General features: G+C 39.9%; 1 protein-coding gene across 2 annotated transcripts in view; it reads left to right on the top strand.

Annotated features, from left to right (window-relative positions):
- PRKCB (protein kinase C beta) overlaps positions 1 to 19,818 on the top strand; it is a 347,363-nt gene that overhangs the window by 226,736 nt on the left and 100,809 nt on the right. For both annotated transcript variants that reach the window (XM_037070671.1, XM_037070670.1), the window contains exons 6-7: positions 17,995 to 18,151; positions 19,345 to 19,479. In XM_037070671.1, coding sequence (XP_036926566.1) covers positions 17,995 to 18,151; positions 19,345 to 19,479 — 292 coding nt within the window. The remainder of the gene's footprint in view (positions 1 to 17,994; positions 18,152 to 19,344; positions 19,480 to 19,818) is intronic.

The raw sequence follows: 19,818 nt of genomic DNA, 5'->3' as shown, positions 1-19,818 counted from the left end.
ATTCAGCCACCTACCCACCCACCCAGCTACCTACCCTCCCTCCTTATCCTCCCTCCCTATCCTCCCTCCCTCTCTCCCTCTTTTCCTTCTGTCTATCTGTTTAGGATAAATGGATCTAGCAGGGAACCTCTCCCTGTTCTCATGCTTCCATGCCATTGAGACTGTCTGACAGTGCATAAGGAGGAATATTCCTCTGTTGGGACTCCTTCTAACAGATGTTTTCTTCCTGCATTGCCCCTGAATGACAGTAGAAGAAACAGAAAGCTTATCTCCAAATGACAGCCCTTTTCTCTGACTGCCTGGAGGACGTCCTCTGACTGCCTAGGGGATGTGGCATGAGAATGTGGCTGTCAGGTTTTTAAAAATCCATAGCATTCCATGATTTAGTGATGTGGTCAACGCAGGAAGCCCATTGAAGAAATGAGGAAATATGTAGTGCTTCTCTAGAGAAGGGAGGTAAGCTGGCTTGCTCAAGGGTGGGGAGATTTTTGTCCCAAGCCTCTGGAAATTAAACCTATCAGTTACAGAGCAGACTGGGGATGCTTTGGCCCTTGCTGCTTGGGCTGTGTGGCGCGCCAACGGACAGCTTTGATTGAATGTCCAAATTAAGCTGCCAAGTAGCAATTCTGCAGCTCCAGGGCCCCATCTTAGTATTTATGTCTCATCTTTAAAAATAATCACATCGTGAAGCAGTGCCCAAAGCCTCAGCAACAGCCACTGCAGCTGAGGATTTGAACACCACCTTCTTAAGTGCCTCTGTTGCATTCATTCAGCACAAGGTGTGGATAGGGGACATGGCCACACTGTCATGGTTCCTGTCCTGAGGATGTGGGTAAAGAAGCTGTGAGCCTCATCTTTCTTGTTTTCTCTCAACTTGAGGCATGAGAGGGTCTTCGAATGAGAATAAAGCCAGCATGCTGGGTGCCTTACTCACAAACCATCTGTCCTAGGCATAAGGAGAGACCCCCTAGGGCCAGCCCTGGGAAACAGATATTCACAGGCAGGTTTATGTTTATTTTCCAAGTTGGTCTGAAGAGCACTTTCTCTTTTTGTATCAAGCCCGGCATACTGTGCCTTGCGGCCTCCTAGGTAGATGGAAACCCAGTAGGTACACTGCCCACACTGTAGAGTAGTACCATGTGTTAGGAGACTTGACTTATGAGATGTCAAAGGGAGATTAACTTAGATCCTCCCAGTGGAGCTGAGCAGTCTCTCAACTTCCAGGGCTGAGGTTGTACAGAGTCACAGTAAATGTTTGCAGGACCTCCAGTGACCAGGGAAACTTGTAGAGAATGGATGACACTAAGTTGGGTTTAGTGGATTATAGAATGACCAACTTTCCAGGTTTATGGCTCCAAGGAGAACCCAGTTACAGAGCACTAACTTTGTATGTTGTTTCCTGTGCCTCACAGACTCAGAACTTGGGGATCAGGTCTTGGGGGCATGCATGTTGGATTCAGTCCAGGTTGTTTGGAATAATGTGCACAAGATCCCAATTACCAATGATCCTTTCTCTCAGATTTAGAGGAACATTTTTTTTCTAATTGAAAAAGTAATTCGTGCTCAACTGAGCCTGTATATTTAACTTCTCCTTCTTCTAAATTTCCATTGTATGATTAGGAGCTAAAAATGGGCAAAATTTATGAGGGCTGCAAACTGGAAAGAGAATGTCAGTCACCTGCCAAGATCATCGAGGACTTTCTTTACGATACAGATCACACAATACTAGCTAATTTTGTCTCCTGTTTTCCAACGTCTAAATGTCTTAATACTTTTCTTTATGTAATTGCATTGGTTGGTGCTTCCCAATGATGGTAAATTATAGTGGTAATGGTGGAATTCTTTTCTTTTTCTTTTTAAAATCTTTACCCAAGGATATGTTTATTGATCCTAGAGAGAGAGGAAGAGGGAGAGAGAGACAGCAATGTGAAAGAGAAACATTGACCTGATTGGTTGTCTCCTGTACACACCCAGATTGGGGTTGAACCCATAACCTTTTGGTATACAGGGATGGCAATCCAACCAACTGAGCCATGTGGCCAGGGTGATGGTGGCATTATTGATTGTGGTCTTAATGGAACTAGAAATGCCTCCAGTTTCACCAGTAAGCATGATGAAGGCCTTTGATGTATTTATTAATCCATGAAAAGCCTCCATGTATTCCTCTTTTTCTTTTTTTAAATTATTTTATTGTTGTTCAATTATAGTTGTCTGCATTTATCCCCCTGACCCCCCTACCCCAGCCATCCTTCCCTCCCTCCCCTGCTTCTACCCCCACCCCCTTGGTTTTGTCCATGTGTCCTTTATAATAGTTCCTGAAAACCCTTCCTCCTTCCCCCCAGTTTCCCCTCCCACCTCCCCTCTGGTTACTATCAGATTGTTCTTAATTTCAGTGTCTCTGGTTATATTTTGCTTGCTTTGTTTGCTTTGTTGATTAGGTTCCATTTAAAGGTGAGACCATATGGTGTATGTCCCTCACCCCTGGTTTATTTCACTTAGCATAATGCTCTCCAGTTCCATCCCTGCTGTCACAAAGGGTAGGAGCTCCTTCTTTCTCTCTGCTGCATAGTAGTCCATCATGTGAATGTACCTTAGATTTTTGATCCATTCATTTACTGATGGGCACTTAGGTTGCTTCTAGCACTTGGCTATTGTAAATTGTGCTGCTATGACCTAAGAGTTAAAAGAATGATTATTAAATTTTGTCACTTGCCTTTTTGTCATTTTTTAGATAATTATATGGCTTTTCTCACTAGTTTTATAGTGAATAATATTAATAAATTTCCTAAAACTAAGAAGGGTTTTGTTTAGAGAGGATGTGATCAGATCTATCAGACATCAGTACAAGCAGTTTGGTGAAGAGCTGTATGTAATGTTCTAAAGCTCAGCAAAGAGGACTTAGGTAGAAGTTAAAATCATGAGAGCAGAGCCCTTTGGAAAATGTGAAAATTAAAAACAATCCATGGTTCAAAGGGGAAGTCTCAAGGAAATTAGATATTATTTTGAACCAATGAAAGAAAATGAAAATATAAGATCTGTCCAGAAAAAGTCCAGCCACTGTTAATATAGTGAGAACAGTTTGAGTGACATCAATGTAACATGGCAGCCAAGGAGAGTGGACTGGAATGCACATGTGCAAAGAATGACAATTCCACTGTACTAGGGAGTGGGGGCAGTAGTTGCTGTTGAGTGAGCACGTGTATTGTGTGGCAGTCGCATTCAAAATGAGTGAGCGAGTAGAGCAATGAATGTTGTGTTAAGCTTGAACATTCCTTTGTGGAAACTATTTAGGTGATTCAGAAGACTCGAGCATAGGCAACTGGTGATTGGCAGTTTTGTCACGACAACACACCCGTTCATGCAGTTCTCATGCAGTTTTTTTGCAAAACATCAAATCACCCAGGTTACTCAGCCCCACTACAGCGCAGATTTGGCACTCAGTGACTTCTGGCTTTTCTCAAATTAAAATCACTTTTGAAAGGGAAGAGATTTCAGACTGTTGATGAAAGTCAGGAAAATATGATGGGGCAACTGATTATGACTGGGAGGACTATATGAGGTTCAAATTTGCCAGCTTTGAAGGGGACTGAGGCATCACTGTCCCATGTATAATGTTTCTTGTATCTTGTATCTTCTTCAATAAATATCTCTATTTTTCGTATTGCATGGCTGGGTACCTTCTGGACAGGCCTCATACAGCACATCAAAATTTGCGGAGTCCAGATAAAGAAGTGCTTGAAATGAAGTTTATATTGTGGAATTCTACTAAATATTTAAAGAAGAAATAACACTGCCTTAGCCAGGTTGCTCAGTTGGTGAGAGCATTGTCCCATAACCAAAAGGTTGTGGGTTCAATTCCTGGTCCAGGTGTGTGGGGAAGGCAACCAGTTGGTGTTTTTTTCTCACAGTGCTGTTTTTCTCTCTGGAAGGAATGAAGAAATGTCCTCTGGTTAGGATAAAAATAAATAAATAAAAAATAAAAGTAAATAAATAACACTGATGCTTCAAACAACAAAAAGGAACAATTTCTAAACTTATTTGATGAGGCTAGCATTACCTTCATACCAAAGCCAGATAAAAACTATAGGAGGGAGCTATAGACAAATGGCTCTCATGAAAGTAAATGTAAAAATCTGCAACAAAATATTAGCAAATCAAATCCAGAAATATGTAGGAAGAATGATATATTGCACACAAATGTGTTTTATCCTGGGAATGCAAAGCTGATTCGATAATAAAAAGTCAATCAGTATAATCATATTAGTAACTTAAAGTAAGTGAAACCACAGGGACATATGAATTGATGCAGAAAAGGTATTTGATGAAATTTAATATCTATTTATGATGAATGTTCTCAGCAGACTAAAAAGAGAACTTCTTTAATCTCATACGGCACAGTTTTTTTTATAAAGAGTATCAAAAAAACCCCAAAACCAAGCAAACAAACACAAACCCTACAACATACTTAGTAATGAAAGACTGCATGCTTTCCTTCTAAGCTATGAAGCAAGGCAAGGATGTTCACCCTCAATACTCTATTCAACATCATGTAGGAATCTCTAGTCAGTGTAATAAAACAATAAAAAATAAAAGATTGGAAACACAAACGAGATAAGAAAATAATACTCTCCCTATACACAGGAAACATGATTGTCTGTGTAGAAAATTCACAGGAATGTACCAAAAGAACTCCACTTATACTAATAAGTGACTTTACATAGACTGCAAGATATAAAGTCAATATACAACAATCAATTTTATTTCTATATTAACAGTTAGAAACCAAAATTTCAAAAGCAACCATTTACATTAAGTCCAGAAATATAAAATATTTAGATGTAAATTTAACAAAATATACCTAGGATTTGTATGCTGAAAAATTACAAAACACTGAAAGATACCGAAGAATACATACATAGTGACAAAACACATCGTATTCATGGAGTGGGAGACTCAGCATAGTAAAGATGCTGTTCTTACAGATTGATCTATAGACTTAATGAAATTCTAGTCAAAATCTCAGCAAAATTTTTTGTTGATATGGGCAAAATGAATCTAAAATTTGTATGGGAAGACAAAGAAACTAGAAGGGCCAGAACATTTTTTTTGAGATGAAGAATAAATTTGAAGCTATCACAGAATCAAGACTTACTGTCTAAAACCTCAGTAATGAATCAATGTGATTTTAGCAAAGGGATAGATACAAAAAAGAATGAAATATAATAAAGAGTCCAAATATATAATCACACAAATGAGGCTGATTAATTTTTAAAAGATGTTAAAAACAATGAATTAATAAAGGACAGTCTTTTCACAAATGATGTGGGAGTGATTGGACATCCAACTAAATAACCCTCAACCTCCACCTCATTCCTATTTAAGAATTAACTCAGAATGAATCATAGATCTAAATGTAAATGTATACAACTTTAGAAAACAGGAGAAAGTTTTTATGACCTGAAATCGGACAAAAAAATCCTCTTAGGTATGACACTGAAACCATGATTCATAAAAAGAAAAAAAACCAGTGAATTGGACTTCATTAAAATAAAAAGACTTTTGCTCTGCAGAAGGTACTGTTATAAAATGAAAAGTCAAGCTACATACAAACTGGAGGAAAATATTTGCAAATCACATATTTGACAAAGGACTTGTGTCCAGAGTAAAGAACTGTCAGACTCATTAGTATGAAAACAACCCCACCAAAACCATGGGCCAAAGCCTTGAACAAACATATCACCATGGGCAATATAAGGTTGGCAAATATATTCATGAAAAGATCTTCAGTGTTATTAGAAATTAGAGAAAAGCAAATTAAAGCCATGATGAGATGTCACTACATACCTATTAGGATGGCTACATTAATGATGGTGATAAACACTGTTAATGCTGCCGTGTGCTACCAAGGGTGCAGAGCAAGAGGGTCTCTCAGTCATTGCAGTGGGAGTGCAAAGGGTACGGCTGCTCTGGCAACAAGTTTGGTGGTTTCTTATGAAGTTAAACATACACACAGCATATAACTTGATCCCACTCCTAGGAATTTAGAGAAATTAAATTTTATATCAGCCGTATTCATGATCACCAAAAACTGGAGTCCACCCAAATGCCCTTCAGCAGGTGAATGGATAAACAAACTGGTGCATCCGTACAGTGGAATACTACTCATCAATAAAAAGAAATGAACTATTCCTATACACAACAAAGGCATTATTCATAGTGAGAGAAACCAATCTCAAAAGATTTCATACCGTATGAGCCCATTTATAGAGCATTCTTGAAAAGATAAAACTATGAGTGGTTGCCAGGGGCTGGGAGTGGATGGAGTTTGTGACTACAGAGAGGCAGCACAAGTGATTCTTTTTCACTTGTGCTAAAAGTGAAGTGATAAAACTTTCTGTACTCTGGCAGGGTGGTGGTTACAGGAATCTACACATGGGTTAAAATTCAAAGGACTATACACTAAAATAAAAAAAATCAATTTTATTAAACACTAACTTGAAAATTAAATAAATGATATAGGCCAAACATAAACATAAAAAAGGGAGAAGAAAAGAGGGAATGAAGGAGGGACAGAGACAAAGAGATTGAGAGAGATGGGGCAGGAGGATAAGGCATACACTGAGATGAAAAAGGAGCTGGACAATAGGAAGGCATAAGCAAGAAGGATATATTATGATACTAGAAAGTAATTTAAAATGATAAAATAAATTAAAAGGCATAGAAACAGTCAATAAAGGGATGATTACTGCAGACAATGTAACCAGTTATATGGAAACAAGCTTAAGGAGTAAGAGCAGGGGAAAGGGAATAAAGAAATGAATACAGTCATGAAAAAACTGATAGATGTAGAAGACTAACAGCATTTATCCACAGATGTTCATGGAGAAAAGATCAGGGAAGACCTGGCTGGGTGGCTCAGTTGGTTGGAGCATCATCCAGTACACTAAAATGTTGTGGATTCAGTCCCCAGTTGGGGCTTTTAGGGAAGGCAACCAATCAATGTTTCTCTCTCACATTGATGTTTCTCTCACTCTCTTGCCCATGTTCTCTTTCTAAAATCAATAAACATATCTTCGGGCGAGGATTAAAAAAAAAAGACCAGAGCAAATGGAAAAGCACCAATATGCAAAGAAGAGTTCAAGACAAATAATAAACTGTATTAAAAAATTTTTAATTATGGAAGGTAAAAATCTAAGACTGAAATGTAGTCATAAACCTCAAGTAACATGGGATCAAAACGCACAAAGTAAAAACCACTAGAAATGAAAGAAATTTATAAATACCATAACTAAGGGTTTTAAAATATCATTTGTTAATCTCTGAATAATAAGATTGCTGAAAATGTGGATGTAGATAAGTTAAATAATATCATTAGAGTGAATGCCAACTATCTCTGTCTTGAAGCTTGAACCCTTCAACAAGAGAATCACTTTCTTTTCCAGTGTCCGCAAAACTTGTGATATACCTATTAGCTTGCAAGAAAAACCTCATTAAATCCTTCCCCAATGCCCCAGAAGTTGCTCGGCCCATATTTTCTGATGAAAATGTCATAGGAGTAGAACTTAATGACATAAAACATGTAATATGAATGGGATGGAGTAGGAATCAGGTGAGAGCTTAAAAATGGCATGCTCCTGAAATTGCTTTTTAGCAAATAGGAGGGGTGGTTAACTAGGGACACCACATTGGTTGACAGGAGAAGTGCCATGCTATGGCCCTTCTGATGGCATCACTGATGGTTGGAGGCCATCAGTGAGTAATGGCATCAAGCTGCCATGTGTGACTCTTTTTTCCAAGTCATGTACAGTATCACAGAGGACCAGGGGTATGCAGAGAGGGTGTTATTGAAAAGACAAGAGGGTAAAGACATTTAAGCATCTGGCCAGAAGAGATTGGAGGGCTTTTCCATATGGGCTGGGTTAGGAGAGGTCCATAGGTATCACTGATGGACCAGAGGAAGGGACAGTGTTTAGGTTTGGGGTTTTGGTGAGGTTAAAAAGTTGCTAAAAAGGGAGCAGGGAAATAAAAGAATAAAAAGATCATTGGGTTCTTTAACAAGCGTTGGTGAGGATGTGGAGAAAATGGAATCTTTGTGCGCTGTTGGTTAGATTGCAGAGTGGTACAACCACAGTAAAAAACAGTATGGAAGTTCCTCAATAAATCAAAAATAGAACTACCATATGACCCAGAAATTTTACTTGCAGGTATTATCCAAAGAAATCCCAAACACTAATTTGAAAGGATATATGCATTTCTATGTTAATTTTAGATTTATTTACAATAGCCAAGATATGGGAGCAACTTAAATGTCCATTGAGAGATGAATGGGTAAAGAAGATGTACATTTACACAATGGAATATTACTCAGCTGTAGTAAAAAAGAATGAAATTTTGCAATTTGCAAAAGCATGGATGGACTTAGAGGATATTATACTAAGTAAAATAAGTCTGACACAGAAAGATAAATACCATATGATATCACGTGTGTCAAACGTGAAAAAAGGATCAAATGAAATAGAAACAAACTCATAGATACAGAAAACAAATTGATAGTTGCCAAATGGGAGAGGAGTTGGGAGGTTGGATGAAAAAGCACAAATTGGACTTTTGGCCAAGATGGAGACATAGGTAGATACACTGTGCCTCCTTGCACAACCAAAAGAAGGACAAAAACAAATGGAAAAACCAAGAAACAACCAGAGCTGCCAGAAATTGAACTGCATGAAAGTCCAACAACCAGGGAGTTAGAAAAGAAACATTCATCCAGATGGGTAGGAGGGGTGGAGATGGGCAGCCAGGGCAGAGAGTACTTATGGCAGGGCAACAGTTGGAGGACTGGGTTGGGCAGCTGCAGCTGGCAGACCAGGTAGTCTCACATTTGCGTGAGGATAAACTGGGAGGAACAACTGGGGAGTGAGACAAACAACCCAGGGTTCCAGTGCAGGGAAATAAAACCTCAAAACCTCTGACTGAAAAGTCCTGTGGGGTTGAGGCAGTGGGAGAAACTCTCAGCCTCACAGGAGAGTTCATTGGAGAGACCCACAGGTTCCTAGAATGTACACAAAACCACTTAGCCTGGAATCAGCACCAGAAGGGCCTAGTTGGCTTCTGGGTAGCAGAGGAAGTGACTAAAAGCTAGCTGAGAACTGAGCAAGCAGCATTGTTCCCTTGAACCTCTCCCCCACATATAGCGCCACAGTGCAGTGATGTGGGTTGCCCTGCCCTGTCAAATACCGAAGGCTCCACCCCTTACAATGTAATAGCTGTGAGGAAACAACAACAACAAAAAAATGGCCCAAATGAAAGAACAGATCAAAGCTCCAGAACAAATGCAACTAAGCCATGAAGAGATAGCTAACCAATCAGATGCAGAGCATCTGCAAACTGAAAATTATCAGTTTCAAAAAACTGGTAATCAGGATGCTAACAGAATTGGTTGAGTATGGTTGCAAGAGAGAGGAAAAAGTGAGGCTATGCTAAGTAAAATAAAGGGAAAATATCTAGGGGAACCAACAGTGATGGGAAGGAAACCAGGACTCAGGTCAACAGAGTGGACCAGGAGGAAGAAAGAAACGTTCAACCAGAATGGAATGAAGAAACAAGAGTTCAGAAAAATGAGGAGAGTCTTAGAAACTTCCAGGACATCTTTAAATGTTCCAACATCTGAATTATAGAGGTACCAGAAGGAGAAAAGGAAGAGCAAAGAGTTGAAAACTTATTTGAAAAAATAATGAAGGAGAACTTCCCCAATCTGGCAAAGGAAAATAGACTTCCATGAAGTCCAGGAAGCTCAGAGAGTCCCAAAGAAATTGGACCCAAGGAAGCACATACCAAAGCACATCATAATTAAATTGCTCAAGATTAAAGATCAGGAGAGAATCTTAAAAGCAGCAAGAGAAAAGGAGACAGTTACTACAAAGGAGTTCCCATGAGATTACCTGCTGATTTCTCAAAAAAAAAAAAACCAAAAAAAAAACAAAAAAACATGCAGGCAAGAAGGGGCTGGAAAGAAGTATTCCAAATCAAGAAAGGCAAAGACCTACATCCAAGATTACCCTATCTAGCAAAGCTATAACTTAGAATGGAAGGGCAGATAAAGTGCTTCCCAGATAAGGTCAAGTTAATGAAGTTCATTATTACCAAGCCCTTATTCTATGCCATGTTAAAGGGACTTATCTAAGACCATGAAGATGATAAAAAACATGAACAGTAAAAGGACAACAAACTCACAACTATCAACAACCAGACCTAAAAACAAAAACAAAAGCAAACTAAGCAAACAACTAGAACAGGAACAGAATCACAGAAATGGAGATCTCATGGAGGGTTGTCAGTGGGAAGGGGCAGGGGAGAACGGGGGAAAAGGTACAGGGAATAAGAAGCATAATTGGTTGGTACAAAATAGACGGGGAGGTTAAGAATAGTATAGGAAATGGAGAAGCCAAAGAACTTACATGTATGACCCATGGGCATGAACTAAGCAGGGAGTGGGGGTGGGGAATGTGGGTGGGAGGGGGCCTGCAGGGTGGAGGGGAATAAAGGAAGGGGAAATGGGACAACTGTAATGGCATAATAAATAAAGTATATTTAAAAAATAAAAACGAAATACAAATTGGCAGTTACAAAATAGTCACAGGATGTAAAATATAGCATAGGGAGTATAGCCAATAATATTGCATTAACTATGTATGGTGTCAGATGGGTATTTGAAATATCAGAGGTATCACTTTATATGATCATCTAACTACTATGCTGTACATCTGAAATGGATATAAAATGATATTGAATGTCAACTGTAATTGAAAAATAAAGGATTATTGGGTTGTTCGGAGGAAGTGCTATTGCAGGTGATGCTCCAGGTGGCTGGCCTCAAATGGAGGCAGGCCAGGATGAGAAGGGATGACTTATCACATTTGCCTTCAGGTTGTCTGTCATTCTACTTCTCCCAAATTCATTTGTATGAATATCACATTGGAGGGGCACTCTTTTAGCCCTGAAGTGTATCTTGATAATTATAAACTTTGATCTAAAGTCTCTCAAAGGAGAAAGGAAATCCATATTTTTTAAGCCTGTGCCATGTGCTTTACATTCTATTTTATTATTACCCTCTGCAATTAGGGTAACCGTATAATTTATTGCCCACATTATGGGACTCAGAAGAATAAAAGGACAATACATACAGACTACAGCTGTTGTCCTGAAAAAACTGGCTGCATGGTCATCAAGCAGCCCTTTAAGTCGTGTGTGATTTTATCAGTGTTTCGGAGACAGGGGAACTGAGGCTCAGAGGTATCTTTTGACTAAGATGGGCCAGTCAGTGAGAGTTGTGACAGAGGCAGAATTCAAACCCAGGTCTCTCTGACTCCAAAGTCCATCTGTTGCTAATTCAGTTCCGAATTCATTGGTGCCAGCTCTTCACGATCTTCATTTGCTCTTCATTTGCTTGGCCTGACAGGCTGTCTTCTAGACAGATGCTGTGACTTCCGCAGCTGGAAGTCTGTCTCGGCACAGATAATTAGATGCGTGATAACTTCCACTGCCAGCAGTGATGGGGAGCCAGCTGTTCTAAGGAGCCTTTGGCCTCAATATGCTCTGGATGACTTCGATACTGCAAGTGGGCTCACTGTGTCATGAGAGACTATCAGATGAGGTCATAGGGGACAGAAGGTTAGTGGGGTTGGGAAGGAGATTCTGTCGGATTCAGTGCTCAAAACAGCCACATCATCAGAAAACCTTGGAGTTAGCAGAAGTAATGAGTAATGAGGAATCAAGGGGACGCAGGTGGGGGAATAGGTTGTAGAGTGGAGAGCTAAAGAACCTTCCAACTTGAGAAGGCATGGTAGGGCAGTGGGGAGGAATTTTGGGTTAACCAAAGGCTGGTTAAACTGTCAGCCACAAGGAAGTCACTGGACTAGAAGGAGAGGGGCTAGGCAGGGCAGTAAAAATAGATGTATGGCTATAAAATTTTTCACCTGTTAATCTTTTTTCCCTCCAACCCTGCTTGATCCTGGGGTATGTGCTGATGGTGTCCAACTGATCTCAGTTTGGGTCTGTGTTGTTCCTTTTCTCTTTATCTTTTAGTTTTATTTATTTATTTATTTATTTATTTATTTATTTATTTATTTATTTATTTTCAATGCTCTCCTTTCTTTATTTTTAAAAAATATTTAATTGTTTATGCTATTACAGTTGTCCCCCTTCATCTCCCTCCACCCAGCCTGGCCTCACTTCCATAATCAGTCCCTTTATGAACCAAATAAACTGAGCAAAAGAGAACCAGAGGCATAGAATCATCAAGGGTTCTTGATGTCGAGTATGAGTTTTTAAAGCATCACTCTATTGCTCTATAGTCTTTGGGAAGCAGGATGGGGTCCCCGAGGGCTAGAATGATGGATGCTTGGAGGCCATAGGTGCACAACTGAATTTTTTTTAAAATTATTACATAATTAATAAAAGGACACATTCTTTTTGTAATAAATTCAGAATGTGAGGGACCAGGCTATAAAGTCTCTTTTGCCTACAACTCTGAAACCAGGGTCCTCTTCCCCATATGTAACCATTACTTTAAACCAATTTTGGATATGTCCTTCCATATTCTTTTCTATATCTTTACATCCATATATGACCTTGTAGAAAATTTTTTATTGTAACTTTCTCTTGAAGATTTGGAGGACCTTATTTTTCATAACGTTTTATTTTGACATAACCTCAAAATTAGAAGAAAGTTGTAGGAATAGTACAAGGAACATCTATGTACTGTTTACCTAGTTTACCAGCTGTTTATATTTTGCTTGATCTGGTTTATCATTCTCTTCATTAAATACATACATACATGTTATATATGTGTATATATTTTTCTGAGCAATTTGAGTTTAAAAAATGGTTCCCATTTATCCCTAAATACTTCAGTGTGTCTTTCCCAAGAACAAGGATATTCTCTTACATATGCTGCATAGGACAGGTATGCAAATCAGGAAATGTAGCATCCACCCATGCTAGCATCTAGTCCAGATCCATATTCATCAACTGAACCACCGATGTCCTCAGGCCTTTTTCTTAAACAAGGAAGCATTATGTTGTAATCTTGTGTTCCTCTTGCTACTTTCTTCAACATGTTAGTGCATATGGGTATCCCAAACTTATTAACACATGCATAGTATTTGACAGTATGCATGTGCTCTGGATTCTGTACCTGTCCCCTGTTGATGGGCACTCAGGGTATGTCTTACTTCTTATCATTGCAAACATCCTCAAACATACCTGAATGTTAGTGGGTGTTGCTTTGAGTAACTGTTGTGAGGACACATGGTGAGGACAAATAAAGACTCCTGATGTACCTTTTAAAAGGAATTAATAAAGAGAAGGTCGTGGTTCACACAATGTAAGATAAAGATATTGAAGCAACACAGTTATTCAGACCTTTCCCTGTAGTCGAAATTTTGGTGTGTGTGTGGCGCAGGGGTGTGGATTAGGGAATTTCTTGGTGAAGAACAATTCTTAGCAAAATAGTTAACATTAGAGCTATCTTTTCATGATTCAGCACTGACTTAGGGTAACTTTGACCAGAATGCAGAGACCTCATTTGCTGTAAAGACTCTGATAGAAACAGCCAGACCTCACATCTTTGCCACCCAGCTTCACATCTGAGGCAAGCAGTGTTCTCTGGATCAGGACACTTCTCTTGTACCTTTAGTAAACTTCCACCAGCAGTGGGAGGGAGGCAGGGAGAAGGTTGCTATTTCTGTTTTGTGTGAAGCATTTTGTACCATCTGGGCTGGCTGAATTTCAACCAAGATAGTAAAGAAAAATCAAAGTCAGTCTTGCCAAGTGTGGTCTAGAGAGATGCTTCCTCGATGCATTTGTGGCTGTCTTGCTGCTGGAAAATGACTTTGAAAAGCTTTAGGAGGGACAGGCCTTTGTATCTCAGCCTGTAGCTACTGCCAGCTGCTCATAATACAGCAGTCATAGTAGCCACAGCTCTTGGAGATGTGAACACCACCAGTCCCAGAACCCGTTCTACTCCATTCCTTTCCAAGAAATTTTTTTGCCCTGGTAGAGGACAGACCTAAAAAATACAGAAGTGTAAGAAAGGATCCATAAGGGTTGGGAGAGACATGGAGTCATGAATCAATTAGGGATATCTAGTTCAGGGGAAGAAGCTGCCCAAGGAGAGGTCATTATAAATTCTGGTCGTAGTTGTGAGATTGGCTGAAGCATGCAGGACACTCTTATTGTGCAGAGAACACTGTGGAAGAGCTGCGAAGTCTTAAACTTGCAAGAGAAGCATGTTCTCCCATGATTGTCTTGTGCTATCAGTCTCTAAGATGGGGAAGAGATGTGGCCTTAGCAGAGAAAAGAAAGATGAGCTATTTTTATTTATATATGTGTTGCCAATCAACCAGACAAGTTTACGGCACCTAAGAGTGTCTCAGTTGTGTGTTTATGTAGCCTACTATGTGAAGGAGGTGTCATTCTAAGATCCCAGCCTAGAGACTGACACATGGTAGTTTTCTTGGAAGGCTCAAAAAATGAAGTCTTCTAGGGCAGCCATTTTCAGCCTTTTTCTTTTCATAGCATACATAAACTAATTACTAAAATTCTATGCACACCAAAAAAAAAGCATGTTTTTTTGCTGATATAACAAAAAATAGGCATAATTTTGATTCATTCATACTGGACAGCTATTGTGTTGGCTATTGTCATTTTTTGTTTGATAATCTAAGGGAAAAAGAAGTCACTGTCCCTTGCATATTTTAAAAATTATTTTTTTAAAAAGACTTTATTTATTTTTAGAGAGAGGGGAAGGGAGGGAGAAAAAGGAGAGAAACACTGATGTGAGAGAGAAGCATCTCTTGCCTACCTACAACTGGCCCTCAACCCAAGCATGTGCCCTGACCAGGAATTGAACTGATGACCTCTTGGTTTGAGGGATGATGACCAATCTACTGAGCCACACCACTCAGGTCTATGTTTTAAGAATTTGCAGCACACCAGTGTGTCTGCCCCAGCACACTGGTTGAAAATTGTGTTTTGGGGGGGAAAATGCATGGACATCCTAAGAAATTATATCATGTAGAAAAGCTTTACTTAAAATGTGCTCTACAAGCATCACCTGGGAACTTGTTAGAAAAGCAGATAAACAGGTCTCGCTCTGAATTACTGAACCAGAATCTGGGTGGGAGTGAGTCCCAGGAATCTATCTCACAGCCCTGTGGGTGACTCTCCTGCATGCTAGGGTTTGAAAGGCATTCCTGGAAGGGTTCAAATGCAAAGGTCAGGTGTATTATTCTCAAGAAGAGAGATCACAAGAGGTTCTGTTTGATATCAATCCATTCAGAAATGGTTAAATGTTTGTTATACAAATCGACAAATGTAGTAAAAGAGGGCAGTAAGTAATAATAATATTGCATTTATTGACTATTCCCTAGGTCTCAGGTTCTGTGCCAAACATATATATTCTTTATCTGGCTGTATTCTTACAACAATCCAATCAATGAGTTATAAATTATCTCCATTTAATCAGTACACCAAGGTGCAAAAATATGAAGTAATGATAGACAAGATGCAGACTGCAGTATCTTGTATCCCTGCATCCAGAACACTGTACAGTCTAGCTACTGTGTCGTTAGAAATCAACTATACTTTGACTGAATTGGTTTTATATCTTCCTTGGGGACAGGACCGACATCTTATGTTGTCCTCTGTGTGCCTAGTGCCTATCAAAGTGTCTAACACATGGTAGAGACCTCTGCTTATTGAACTTAACTGAATCAAAGGAAACATGCTTGCTTGTGGTACAAGAATGAGATGCAACCTGCAAGTGGAAATGGAGCATGAATTCTACCTGTGGATAAATGGAAGAAAGTGACATTATGCTAGAGTGCGGAGAAATGTTAGTGCAGAGTAACTTACAGCTTCCATCCTCAGGTCCTTTGTCACTCATTTGGCAGCCACCCAGCCCTTTCTCACCTCATTTATTTGGTCCCAACCCCTTACTAGCAATATAATCATAGGCAAGTCATGTGGGGTTTTTCCCCCCTCCAGCCATGGGCAGCTGTTTGAATGTAGGAAATAAAAGGGAATATATTTGGATTTAACTAGGGTTAGGGTTTTGTCAGATAAACAAAATGGAAAGAAAGATGAACAAGGAAGTGGAGGGTGTTTTCAAGGGAGTGATTAGAATGCACCCTAAAATCTAATCTGGGCTGAATGGAGTAGAGGCAAGAAGGAATGGGGGATAGAGGAAATTCATGGGGATTAATAGACTGATTGGTGGTAAAAGACTTATTGCTGTGGGGTACTAGATTTAGTTAACTGGGAAAATAGGAAGTGGTGTAAGGTCTTGGGGTACATAAAATTGAATTGAGAAAGTGGTGTCATTTTGGGACTAATAAGCTCCAGGTAGGAGGTGACCAATGAGGTAGAAGCAAACGATGCAGGAAGTAAGGGAGCGCTTTCCTCCCTACTATGCAATATTCTGTTTTTGTTGTTTTGTTGCACTTATGGAATGGTTAGAAATGGTGTTCTGTAATGGCAGTGGCCATGGGTATCTGTCTTATCCCTGAATTTAATAAGATTGCATTGATCATTAACTGTGGTGCTATTTCAGATAGCCTTTATCCTGTGAATGAAATTAGCTATTTCTAACTAATTGCAATGATCTTGAGGTTTTTCCCTTTTGACTTATAAATGTGATGACTATTTTAATAGTAGACATACTAAGGTTGAACCACCTTCACATTCCTGCTAGGTGTCTTATATGTTAGTCTTCTGGCGGATAGTTTGATTCAATCTGCTAATGCTATATACTTTGGATTTTTCTATCATAAGTGTGATGATTGGCACAGTATCTTTAGGATCTGTACAACTTCCATTTTCTCATCTTCTTCCCCTGGCTACTTATGTTACTGTTTTTTTGAATTAACTCTTAATTAACTTCCTCCTGTTTCTCCAGCCTGATGCCTTATTCCACCTTACTGTGGCCAGCATCTACACCGCCAGCCCTCTGCTTCATTTCCTTCTCTAAGCTGGTCTTCTGGCTTCTTTTAAACAGTGTTCTTGATTGAAGGTAGAACCAATATTTTTCCAGCCTTCTTTCTCTCTATGGGCTGTTTGGATGCTGGGTGTGGGTGCTGCCTGGATGCTGGGTATACCTTGGACAACTCTTTAGTGGACAACTCTTTCTCTTAGCTTTTTCTTTTTGAATTGAGGTAAAATTCACATCATATAACATTAACCACTTATAAGAATTTATAGTTCAGTAGCATTTAGTACATTCACAGTGTTGTACACACAATCATCCTCTCTGTCTAGATCTGAGAAATTTTCCTCACCTGTAAAGGAAACCATGTACCTATTAAGTAGTCACTCTCCATCTTCTCCCTGTCCCCAGCCTCTGGCAAACCGCTAGTCTGCTAGTCTGCTTTCTGTTTATGAGATTTACCTGTTCTGCATGTTTCATATCAGAGGAATTATATAATATGTGACCTTTTGTGTCAGGCTACACAAATGTTCACAGAAGCACTATTCACAATAGCCAAAAAGTGGAAACAACTCTAATGTTAATCAGCTGATGAATAGGTAAACAAAATTTGTTATGTCTATGTACTGGAATGTTATTCAGGGAAGCACTGACACATGCTACAATGTGGATGAACCTTTAAAACACTATGCTAAATGAAAGAAGCTAATCTTCCTTGTAGCCTTTGTGGAAAACAAGCTTAGAGGACTTACAGTTCATCTTGGGAGTGGAGTAGGAAGAGCATTAAGAAAGTCAGAAATAAACTTTAAATCAATTTAAATCCATTTTAAACCATATCTTAACAGTTTCTCCCACTTTGGATGCTTTTTAGCAATTGATGTTAATAAATGCAAATTCTCATTAAGTAAGTGTGATGCCTTCAAGAACCCTTCTATAGGCTCTATAACCATTGTTGGTTGGTGCTGAAACATTTGGGACACTATTGATGCTGAAACTGCTTTTTCTTTTTTCAGTAAGAGATGCTAAAAACCTTGTACCTATGGACCCCAATGGCTTGTCAGATCCCTACGTGAAACTGAAACTCATTCCTGACCCCAAAAGTGAGAGCAAACAGAAGACCAAAACAATCAAGTGCTCCCTCAACCCTGAGTGGAACGAGACATTCAGATTGTAAGTTGAAATTATTGCAGCCTAGTGTGAGGGGTGGACCACCTGAGATCGGGGAGCTCCTCTCCTAGCCTCTGTTTCCTTCCCTCCCTCCCTCCCTTGTTCCCTCACTCCTTTCCTCCCCCCACTCTTTCCTTCCTTCTTTCCCCCCTCTTCCATCTGCATTTTTGTATTGCAAGCCAAATAAACATTGGAACCTATTTTTTTAAATAGAGTTGAGAATGTTTGTGGTGTGGGAAGTGGGTGGCGTAGAAAATAGTATGATGTGTTGCTAGGTGAAGACAAGTTGTGGGAAGCTCAGGGTCTCTGCAAACCCATAGGGTGGTAGTGATCACTTCTCTAGGCTGAGTTTGTGGAAAGTGCTGGGCCTGCAGCCTGATGTCTTATTTCAGGACTCCTCATGGAGGACTCCTGTCAGCTTCCATGCAGAGTCTTGCCCTGCTGGTGCTCCAAAAACCTGGGGGTCACTTTTTGGCACAGCTGGGCCAATAAGTGTAAGTGCTATCGGCTGACGTTTATTGAGCATATACTATGTGTAACAAGTTCTGTATTAAGTGATTTAGCTCCATTGGTCACATCACCCCATTTTACCAATGGGGCTTAGAGAACATGCCCAAAGTCCCATAGCAGATACAGCGTGGAGTGAGAGTCAGCTTTGGACAGTCTGACTTGGGAGGCCACAGGCCAAAAGCATGATTCCTTGAGGGTAGCCTCATCCCCTCCTTCTTCTCTTAAAGAAAACCTGGGAGCCCATTTCAGCCAGAACCAAGAAGATACCTCAGAACATACAATTTCCCCAAGACCAGCACCAGTGAGACTCTTTCCTTCATCCATTTCTCCAGCCTCACCTAACCTGCGTGTGTGAACACCCACACAGCCACATAATCGACATCCATATTTCTTATAGTGAGAGTGTCTACAAGATTTCCAGAATGCCACAAGCCTTATTAAGACATAAGGAAGGCAACAGAAGAAGCTAGAACTGCCCCTCTCAGAGCTGACCTGGGCCCTCTACCTGTTTAAGCCACAGGCTATCAAACAGAAAAAGCTCTTCTTCCCTGGGATGGAAACAGAATATGTTTCTTGCAACCACTTGTAATCTTTAAAAATTTCTACCTTCTGGTCTTGTCCTCTTTTGTTCATCTGATTGAGAAATCACTGTCACCCCTGACATCTCCCTTTATTCCTCCCTACAGCCAGCTGAAAGAATCGGACAAAGACCGGAGGCTGTCTGTGGAGATTTGGGATTGGGATCTGACCAGCCGAAACGACTTCATGGGATCTCTGTCGTTTGGGATTTCTGAACTTCAGAAAGCTGGTGTTGATGGCTGGTAAGGAAGATTTCCCTTTGCAAGCTGCAATGCAGGCAGCTGGGTCCATCCAACATGGGATCAAGGCTGTCTTTCTTTTCCTCCTGAAAGTGCAGTACTGAAGCAGAGTCACAAAGTGATGGCGGATAGATTGGATTGGCTTCGCAGATATGTTTTATTTGGTCATCGTACTGAAAAGAAAAACAATTAATTGCCAATATTTTAAAAAATCAGGTGATTTCCCATAAAAACTGAACTTCTGTCTTGAAAAGACAGAAATGTGCTAGAAAAATCTGAGCACCCAATCAAATGAGAACAGTGGAAGAGTTAATGCCCCCTTGGACAGGGTTTCATATTTGC

This window comes from Sturnira hondurensis, unplaced genomic scaffold (genome assembly GCF_014824575.4).
Source record: "Sturnira hondurensis isolate 20B ecotype Veracruz unplaced genomic scaffold, ASM1482457v3 Scaffold0018877, whole genome shotgun sequence".
NCBI lineage: Eukaryota > Metazoa > Chordata > Mammalia > Chiroptera > Phyllostomidae > Sturnira > Sturnira hondurensis.
The sequence above is the reverse complement of the archived record's forward strand: the minus strand, read 5'-3'. Positions and strand labels throughout refer to the sequence as shown.